Source organism: Carya illinoinensis, chromosome 1, assembly GCF_018687715.1.
Source record: "Carya illinoinensis cultivar Pawnee chromosome 1, C.illinoinensisPawnee_v1, whole genome shotgun sequence".
Lineage (NCBI taxonomy): Eukaryota > Viridiplantae > Streptophyta > Magnoliopsida > Fagales > Juglandaceae > Carya > Carya illinoinensis.
This window is the reverse complement of record NC_056752.1, coordinates 41,466,665-41,476,851: the sequence shown is the minus strand read 5'-3', so window position 1 is coordinate 41,476,851 and position 10,187 is coordinate 41,466,665. Positions and strand designations below refer to the sequence as shown.

General features: G+C 37.2%; 1 protein-coding gene across 1 annotated transcript; it reads left to right on the top strand.

Annotated features, from left to right (window-relative positions):
- Nucleotides 1–337: 337 nt before the first annotated feature.
- Nucleotides 338–3,835, top strand: LOC122274517 (endo-1,3;1,4-beta-D-glucanase-like). Its single transcript, XM_043083554.1, has 7 exons — nucleotides 338–529; nucleotides 1,468–1,489; nucleotides 1,695–1,821; nucleotides 2,190–2,280; nucleotides 2,468–2,557; nucleotides 3,054–3,154; nucleotides 3,462–3,835. The coding sequence occupies exons 1-7, from the start codon at nucleotides 382–384 to the stop codon at nucleotides 3,600–3,602; spliced, it is 720 nt and encodes a 239-aa protein (XP_042939488.1). The 5' UTR covers nucleotides 338–381; the 3' UTR covers nucleotides 3,603–3,835.
- Nucleotides 3,836–10,187: the final 6,352 nt, after the last annotated feature.

Here is a 10,187-nt window from a genome sequence, read left to right as displayed (position 1 = left end):
GCGATTTTGCTTGTACGTAGCAAAACTCTTTTAATAAAATTTACTTTTTGATCAACCACATTGGATGGATACACATATTGATGCGCAGAATCGCTTACTATTAGATTTTTCTTTTTATCGAATTCGAGAAAACTTTTTCACTTTTTTTAAAAGAAATTTATTTTATTATTATGATTATTTTTATATTTTTAAATATTTTTTAAAAGTTAATTCACAATATCTTTAAAAAAAATATTTTTAATCCTTAAATTATAATAAATAAATAAGAAAAGAAAAAGAAATTTTGAATGGGGACACAAATTCGGACCCACATTCGGTGAGTTTAGTGTTCAAAACAATATAAGACTTGCGTTCCTTGACTGATCAAAGGTAATAGAAACAATGTCAGGTCCCCAGTGCTGCTCCAACCCGCCAACACTAGATCCTAGCGCCGGCTTTGGCCATGTTGAACAGCTCGATGGCTTACCTTCCTACGTTTCTGGTTCCTCCGATTCCGAGCTTGCCATTATTCTCATCTCCGACATATTTGGTACCTACACATATTTCATCACATTTATCATTTAATTCCCTCTGCACTTTTTCGTTCTATTTTCCCTGATATTGGCAGTACTTTTATTTATTTATTGCCATTTTCGGTAAACGTGGTATTCCCAGTGGTAGGGAAAGAGGAAGAAGATTCATTAGAAATTTATTGGTACATGTCGAGATTCACATCCTCTGTCCGAAGTCGGATCCAGTACAGTTCATTTCTGATGTGATGAAATATTCAACTGGCCGCGACAATATCCTTCTTTCAGTTCCAGACATCTTACCTCCCAAAAGGAGGACTGAAAACCCATTGAACGATATATATAATAACAGCGACATAATTTGAAGAAAAGAGGCCAAAACAATTCACGTATAAGGTTCCGTCCAAAAGATGTTGAAGTGTATTTTTTGCTCCAGTGCGGGTGTTCACCCCAGTAGAGTGGTGACTTTTGCAGCGAAGATCAGTGTTCTCCCGAGCCTTCTCGATCTTCAACTCGGTACTCTTGACGAACACGATCGCTCAACGACTCGGAGCACAGAGGAGACAGAGTTGCGTCGAGCGTGCGCAAAAAAAAAAAAAAAAAAAACGTAAAAACTTTACCGTCTTAATTGGAATAGAGAGAGAGAGAGAGAGAGAGTGGTCAACGATTTCAATTCCATCTTCAGAAATCTCTGATTTTGCTACGAAAACCTGGAATACTTTCCTGATGATTGGTGTTTGTGCTAGTTGTTTATAATCTTTTCCGTTCTAATACGGTTGTTTGCTTCTTCCTTTTTCTGTTCTGGACTCGGTAAGATATGAAAATGAGATTTTAGTGCTGGATTCTTGTTGAACAAGTAATAGACATCGTGTCCATTTGTACCTGCCACAAAATCATAAGCTATAATCTTTTATTGCCCTTTCAACTTCTAACTCTACATGTTTGACTTGTCCTGCAGGCTATGAAGCTCCAAAATTGAGGTATGGCTAATTACCATATATTTTCTGCTAACCTTAGTTAACAGGTTTTGCAGTATCAGTTAGGTAGCTTAGAATCCTGTGAATAGTATGAAATAATTTGGGTTAAGATATTTTTTTGGGTTTTAGAAAACGAGTGCAATAGATTAGTCTAATTGCCAACTTTTGCCTTTGTGAAAACTAATGTCAGCTGCTTTATACATTAAAGGAAGCTCGCAGACAAGGTTGCAGCAGCTGGATTTTATGTGGTGGTCCCTGATTTCCTACATGGAGATCCCTTTTCGTTCGAAAATGCTGATCGACCTCTACCAGTTTGGATTAAGGATCATGGAACGGTGGGTTTTAGACTGTAATCCTTGTGGAAATTGTTTATAATTCTCTCTGTTGCAGAGGACCCTTTTGTGAAACTTGAATCCACTACTGGATTTCCATGGGATAAATTAATTCCCAGGGCTGTCTGAAATATTTGTGGATTCTGCTGCATAACTTCTTTATTGTCATTGCATAAAGCAACAGATGGTTCATATATACTTGATGAATTTTGAACTAGCTGGCTACATCCACCTTTTGCGACCATGTTACTATGTTAGTATTGGTGACCCCAATATTATTGCAGGCTGCAGCCATCTACTAATTAATAATTGCTACATAAATTTCATAATGCACTTTCATGAGTGCGTGAAGCTCTGTTTCATTTTAATAGGATAAGGGATTTGAGGAGGCAAAGCCAGTGATTGAAGCTGTAAAAAGTAAAGGTGTTTCTGCAGTTGGGGCTGCAGGTTTTTGCTGGGGTGGTAAGTTTTTTATGTTCCCCCTCTTTTAATTTCCCTTCTTTCTTTTTTTATTGCATAGAGTCATAGTTTCGTAGTCACTCCCCTGGCCTACCCTCCCACCATTATAGACAATGTAAGTTCTTCAAGTAGCTTCTTACTGGTTCGGGAAGAGGCTGATTTATGGACTTTTGTACGTTTGTTTTCTCAGCTAAGGTCGTGGTTCAACTTGCCAAGAATGAACTTATTCAGGCTGCTGTGATATTGCATCCTTATATTGTCACTGTGGATGATATCAAGGGTATGGATTCCAATGCTTAAATGTTCCAGAACTATGTATTTGTTTTCAGTACTAGATCGATCGTTAATCTGCAATGCCAGAACTTACTTTTGCCAAGGAAAAAAAAAAACTTAAAAAAGTGCCTTCGAAACACCCTCGGAAAAGAACTTCTATCCCTCATTTTACTCTTCCAATTTGAATATTTCATTTTGCTCAAAAGCACCTGATATTATAAGCTATAAGCTGCCTTTTTCCTTTCTGTGGCGGTCAAAGGAGGTTAATTATTTGCTAGTAGCATACCGATTGATTTACAATGGTTTAATCTTACTTGATGTCTCATCTTGGCCTATGTCACAATCATTTTCCCAGCTTTTTGAAATCATTTCTTTTCCAGTACTACTGGTACTGATATTTCTACCCTGAAGTTGTTTGCAAATCCATCATTGCCAATTTCGTTAACCAAATTAGCAAATGTGTCATAGTTTAATGGTCAATGTTTGGAATTCATTAATTTCAGCTGTTAAGGTTCCAATTGCGGTACTTGGAGCTGAGATTGACGAAATGGCTCCACCCGAACTCTTGAAACAGTTTGAACAGGTCCTAAGTACCAAACCTGAGGTAGGAAGATCATATCTTTTGGTCCCTTTTCTTTTGCAGTGCTCCTAAATTAAGGATTGCCAAGCAGAATATATAATAGCAGATGATCTGATCTTCAGCTTCAAGTTTCATTTGTCTGGCATGTTATAATGTTCTGCTTTGTCTTCATGACAACCGTAGCCTCTTGAAACAAATAGTAGCACAGGATGACCCTGCATTCTTACAATAACCGCGTACCTCATGCTTGCATGCATCGATCCTTTTCCAGTTTTTGAATTCAACACGATCAGTAATCATGCATGAAATGATAATCTTTGATTTTTCTCAGGTGGATAGCTATGTTAAGATATTTCCGAAAGTCATGCATGGTTGGACAACCAGGTACGATGATGAAGACGATGGCGCCGTGAAGTCTGCCGAGGAGGCCCATCAGGACCTGTTACAATGGTTTGTAAAGTATGTCAAGTGATCATATTTCCTATATAATACGCTAGCTAATTGCAGCCTGTTTGTTACGTACGTAGTCTTGGTTTGATAGATATCTCACTATGTATACAGTTTGAGATGAATAAGTACATGCATGCATGCAGCATGCCATAGTATCAATGGACCCAATCAAATGCTTGCTTTTCCAGACTATTGAGACTTATATATAGAGATGTATATGGAGTGGTACCACTTCAATGTGTGGTTTTTTCATTATAGCTCATTTGGATTCAAATAGTATCTCAAGTTTTGCTATATATAAATAAAGTCGCTTACAAATCTGCGTACCAATATTGATTCTTTCATATTCAAAATTTAAATTAATATTATTTTCAATAAAATTTAATTTTTGACCAATCATATTAGATTTGTATACATATTAATACATATATAGTTGTGCTTGCAATTAGATTTTTTTCTAGTATCTCATCATTACAACTTTTTTAAATTTTTATACAAAATATAATAGACAATTCAATTTTTTCAAATACCAATTCAATTTTTTCAAATATCAAAATAATAATATTATTAAAAAATAATATTTTATTCAATTTTTTAACTTTTATCTAAAACCATCTCATTTTATTTCTAAATCCAAATCAATCATTTCAAAAACTTAATTGTGAAAAAAAGAAAAGTTGCCCAAAGAAAATATGGTTGTGCTTGGGCCGAAGAGTAACGAGTAGGGCTGGGCTCCGACTCCGACGGAGTCGGAATTGCCCATTCCGACCTCCGACTCCGACTGGAGTCGGAACCGGAAGTTTACTCCGACTCCGTGGAGGAGTCGGAGTCCGACTCCGATCGGAGTTCGGAGTTCGGAGTTCCGATCGGAGTTCCGATAGCTTCCGATCGGAGTTCGGAGGCCGAACTCCGATCGGAGCTCCGACGGCTTCTGATCGGAATCGGGCTCCGACGTCCGCCCGATTCCGATTCCGAGTTCTTTTTCTTTTTTTTTTTTAAATGATATATATACATATAATACATTATATGTATATATATCATTTTTTTTAAGAAACTCTTAATGTATTATATGTATTATATGTATTATATGTATATATATTACAGGTTTAAAAAACTCTTATACAATTGTCCAAAACATTGATAATAGTTTAAATGCTATTCCGAACATCTTCCAATACCAAAATGAAAACATCTTCCAATAAAGAGGTGCTCCAAAACATCTTTCAATACATCGTGGTTTGTCATTGGTGATACCTGAAATTAAAATAAAAGTCACAATCAATAAAAAGAAAAAAAATGATTCAGAAAAAAAATGATTCAGAAAAAAATGTATATTATTTCTCACCTTCCATTTTTTAATCGTGAGTTTATCAACTTAGCCACTCCAAGTATCAGTTATCGGCAAGTATGCTAGGGTTCATAATTATATCTATGAAATCATAAAAAGTATAAGGTTAATAGATTTATGAAATTATAAAAAGAATTAAATAAAAGAATTGAAATACTCGAACAAAGTTACCCGATTCAAGCTTATAGCTATCAGCATCAAAGCCAATGGTATCTAGTCCAATGGGCGTATCACTCAACCAATTCTGTGTGCAAACGAGGGCCTCCACAGTTGACGGTGACAATGAACTCCGGTAAGAATCCAAAACTCGACCTCCAGTGCTAAATGCTGACTCAGAGTCAACCGTAGTGATTGGAATGGCCATCACATCTCGAGCAATACGAGAAAGGATCTGATACTTGGTAGAATTAACCTTCCACCAAGTTAGAAGCTGAAATGACTCGCTAGGTGCCTCGACCTCTTCCATAAAATACCGTTCAATCTCAGAAGTACACTACATAATATTCCTCGTTGCAATGAGCTGATGATACTGATTCATTATAGTATAACCTCGACGAGGTGGATTGGATGAGTCATCTGAGCTACGGTCATCGAATAGAGGTGTCAGCCTCGAGTGTGAGGTGCCCGCTGCGGATGAAGGCTGACCAATATTGTTGTAGTGAGAATATAAGTCATCAAGATCTTGTTTAAACGCTGTAATAAACCGTGCAGCCTTCACTGCCCCCATTGTGGAATTTGCCCAAAATTCTATCAAGGCCAACTTATATCGGGGGTCAAGGATCACAGCCACAAAAAGTAATCTATTTATTTTCTCAACATCCCCCCAATATTTATCATATTTGGCCTGCATCCTCATAGCCATACCAGATAATAATCCACATGAACCCGTACAACCTTCTTGCAAGTGGTAGTGAAGCTCTAAGAGCTCGCTGAAGAATAAGTTTGCAGTTGTATATGCGGATCCAGATATCCGCATAGTCATATCATAAAAAACTTGTAAAAATCTCACAAAGTGCCCCACACTGGTCCAATCATGTGTGTCTGGCGCACCAAGCCCCTTTCCTGCAGGCTCCAGCAAAGCATACTTAAGTGCCCCATCCTCGACCTCCATCCGCTCGAATGCAGCTTGGTACTTTTGTGCTACATCCAACATAAGGTATGTTGAGTTCCATCGAGTCGGAACATCCAAACACAATGTCTTAGAACATGAAATTCCCAGCTGGCTTGCTATTGCCTTGAACTTTGACAGCCTTTGAGGGGAAGCCCTCACATACCGCACAATGTTCCGGACTCTGGTAATGGAATCATCAACCTCTTTTAACCCCTCACTGACAATCAGGTTGAGGATATGAGCACAACATCGAACATGAATAAATTCGTGGTTGCGGATGACATCAGCTTTCATACTCGTATTCCGCTTGAACCATTCAATTGCGGTGTCATTGGCACTGGCATTGTCAACTGAAATACATAAAACCTTTTGAATTCCCCAATCCTTTAAACAATCATCCATCAGTGCCCCAATTGATGCTCCCTTATGATCAATGATTTCTTTGAACCCAATAATCCGTTTTCTCAATTGCCATTCACTATCAATGTAGTGCGCTGTGATACACATGTAGGAAATGTTCTGTATGGAAGTCCATGTGTCAGTCGTAAATGACACTCTCTGGCTAGTGGTAGTGAACATCTTCTTCATCTCCGCCTTCTCTTTTGCATGCTTCTTCATACAATCCCGCATCACCGTATACCGTGATGGCAATGGAAATCGTGGCTCAATAGTCTTGACAAACTTTCGGAAGCCTCTTTTATCGACTGTGGTAAAAGGCATCTCATCTTCAATTATCATCTCTGCAAGCATATCCCTCACCAATTTCTCACTGTATTGAGGGATGACCATTTTCTTAATCTGTGTGCCATCAGTGGCCGTAGAAGCTTCATAACTGAGCTTGGTCTGATCAGTGGCTGGGCCTGCCTCTCCCTTCGACATTTTATATCGCTGGCAACCTTGGAGATGGGCTATTAAGACAGCGGTGCCTTGCTTCTTTGAATGGCATTTGCAGAGTTGCCCACAGTGGTGGCAGCTCGCCTGTGGGTTCTCAGGATTACCAGGAATTCTGGTAAAATGCTCCCATGTCCAAGACCTTTTTCTAGTATTTCGTGGTTGAGATGGGGTTGTAGATGGAGGTGGTAGATCCCCAATACCCATCTCCTCATCCTCATTAAACTCATCCTCATCTTCTATGTCTACTGGCATTGGGAATCGGCTACTTGCACAAGAAGTAGCTGCTCTAGAAGTAGGTCTAGATCTCGGTGTCAGTGACGGGACTGTGGGGCTTGGATTCCCTTCTGACCTTCCACTAGGTGAAGCCTCCATATCTATCATAAATAAAATAAAATAAATAGTTAATATAAATAGAAAAATAAAATAAAAGAAATAGTTAATATAAATTCATCTAATATGCCACATGAAAATGGGATGCCACATAAATTCATCTATTTTTACAGAAAAAGAAAAAAAGATGCTTCACAAAACAGCAACCTAAACTTAATTGAGGGAGTAGAGAAGCGGACTTAAACAAAATGAATCCCTATATTGCTCAGTTACTATAGGCATCTCATTTTCTGTTGGTTATTAAAAAAAATGAAGATAAAAATGTATTTAACAAAACATTTTTATAAAAATGAAAATTAAAGGTAGAGAAAGATATGTGCATGTGTGCATGGATTGATACTGTTATTGCCTCCACGTTTCACTAGTTGAGGACTACCCAGATTTCTTAGTTAAAATATTCTAAATAACTACTTATGAGAAAAAGTTTCTAATTAACTGTAGTGGACATATACCTTTGGTAACTTATAAAAAAAAAACATATACCTTTGGTAATTACCATGTAAAATTCATAGATCATCTTAGTACTTTGAAAATTCAAATGTACCCTATGGTGGCGGTCTGTAACTTTGGTAGTTTGACATAGATATCTCAACCAATACTTTAGCTATTTCTCTCTGCTTGTCTTAAAACTCTCTAAGGAAAGCAGCTTGTGAAACACAAAGATGTAAATGTTGCTTAGTATTTGTTGTCATTAGTTGTGCAGTGTTGGCATTAATTGACTCCTTTAAGTGGTTATTTTGGTAGCCTTTGTGGCATATAGCTAAACATTTAGATGGTTGCACAAATCATGTCTATAATTGGTGCCACTCCTAGGTTTGCACAACATTTTTTCATTTGTTACATTACCTTCATGTGCTGCTATTTGCACTTCACATTCCTCTCTAGATCATAATTTGAGACAATTGTTGAATTGAATGCCATTTCTCATTTTAAAAAAATGCATTTAAAAGGTAGAGAAAGAATTAAAAAAAAAAATTATAGAGTAAGATGGTTATTCCAATATAGGATTCAACTTGTGAATGGATAGTCAAAAATCAAAAGGTGGCATATAAGCCCAACTTTATCTAAAAATTTAGCTAAACCAATGTTAATTCTTTTAACTTGTCTTAATTTTGCAAAACTATTCCTATTATTTTTCCTCTGTTGTTTAATTGATTATGAGGTATAAGTTCTTACAATGAACAAGATATTAGAGAAAAGTAGGCAAATATCTCTCAAAGTACTACGCCCCACTTTGTAATCATCTTCAAATTATCAACTACTTCAACAATCATCTTCAAACTATCAAGAAAATTGTATGTATCCCTTTTCCCTTAAAACGATAAAAGCAAAAAATTTGATAATCATTTTTTATCAAATTAAAAATAGTTTTTAAAAAATAATAGAAACATATCCCTTTAGATTATAGCACCTAAACACCTAAGTTATTCCTTTGGCAGGTTTGGACAGAACCGAGAGGGAGATACAGATGGACCTCAAAGCTTTTTCAGCCTTTGAGGCATTTATTCAAACACCTGGCGCAAGAATCCATTTACACCTCAACAACATATGATTCTTACTGTAAATTTATCCTAGATACATCCAGTCCTTTTCCAAAACAAATACTGTAAATAGGACCTAAATACATAAGCTAATAATTTTCATTCCTAAATACAAAGCTTACGGCTTAGTGGCTTACCAGTTTGTAATGGTGAATCGATGCAGGCGACTCGGCGGGCACTGTGTTGACGGCTTGGGAGAGCTACGACGGCAGCACTTTCAACTTTCAAGAATGTAAATGAGAGAAGAAACCAGTCCGAGATTGAGAGAAGAAAAATCCTCAGATTTCGCGAATGGAAGAAGAGAGTCGAAGATAGACTGAAGAACCAGCCTCGGCTGGAATCTATACCCAGCCCGCATCCATACGACGTCGTTCCTATCTTAAAGGAACGCCGTCGTTTAAATTAAGAATGTAAATAACACAGAAGCAAAACGACGTCGTTTTGCTTCTATGCTTTTTTAAAAAAACATCGGAGTCGGAGTTCGGAGTTCGGAGTGGATTTGAACTCCGAACTCCGACTCCGACTCCGACTCAGTTTTCGGAGTGGCTCCGATTCCGATTCCGAATTTCGATAACTCCGACTCCGTCGGAGTCGAATTCGGAGTGGAAGTCGGAGCGGAGTCGGAAATATCGAAAATTTGCACAGCCCTAGTAACGAGGCTCTCAACATGTGTCCTTTCCAAATGATCATCTTAGTTAATTATTAACTTTGCCGTTGAAGTCTAGCTAGCTGTAGCGATTATTGATAAAGTCGGTATCATGCTTAATTTAAAGCATGCAATATTGTGTTATCTCTGGTGATTTGAGTAGCAACTAATTCGAGAGTAGAATTAATTAATCTGCTTGCATGCAGCATGTCTAGCTAGTAATTTGCGTGCGTACGTGGCAGTATATATACTACGCGCGTGTCGTGTCTTTGTCTATTTGAATTAATACTACTCAGGATGTGGACAAAAACTATTTTATATATATAAATATATACATGATTCATTACACAAGGTGAAAATTAAGTAAGTTATAGATGTGGTGTACGTACGTACAGATGGCAGGCATGAGGCGTTCCACGTACATTTATAACCTGACTACCTAGCTAAGAAATTAACGAAATTAATCTTCATTATTCCAAAGTAGTGGGGAATATTAATTGAATGGCATGCAACACTTTTATTACGTGACATGATCAACTCGTACGTACGAAACTAACTTGAAATCTATAAATCTTCATGCGTATATTTCCTTGGAATTTACGCTACGCTACGCATGCAGTGCATTTTTTTTTTTTTAATTTTGAAAATGTTATCAAGAAATTAGTATTTGTTATTGT

Bases quoted from the DNA above. Each gene is read 5' to 3' on its own strand.
- LOC122274517 (XM_043083554.1), top strand. From the start codon at position 382: ATGTCAGGTCCCCAGTGCTGCTCCAACCCGCCAACACTAGATCCTAGC. The intron at 530-1,467 runs GTACCTACACAT...CTTGTCCTGCAG, and splicing joins TCTCATCTCCGACATATTTG to GCTATGAAGCTCCAAAATTG. The intron at 1,490-1,694 runs GTATGGCTAATT...TATACATTAAAG, and splicing joins TATGAAGCTCCAAAATTGAG to GAAGCTCGCAGACAAGGTTG.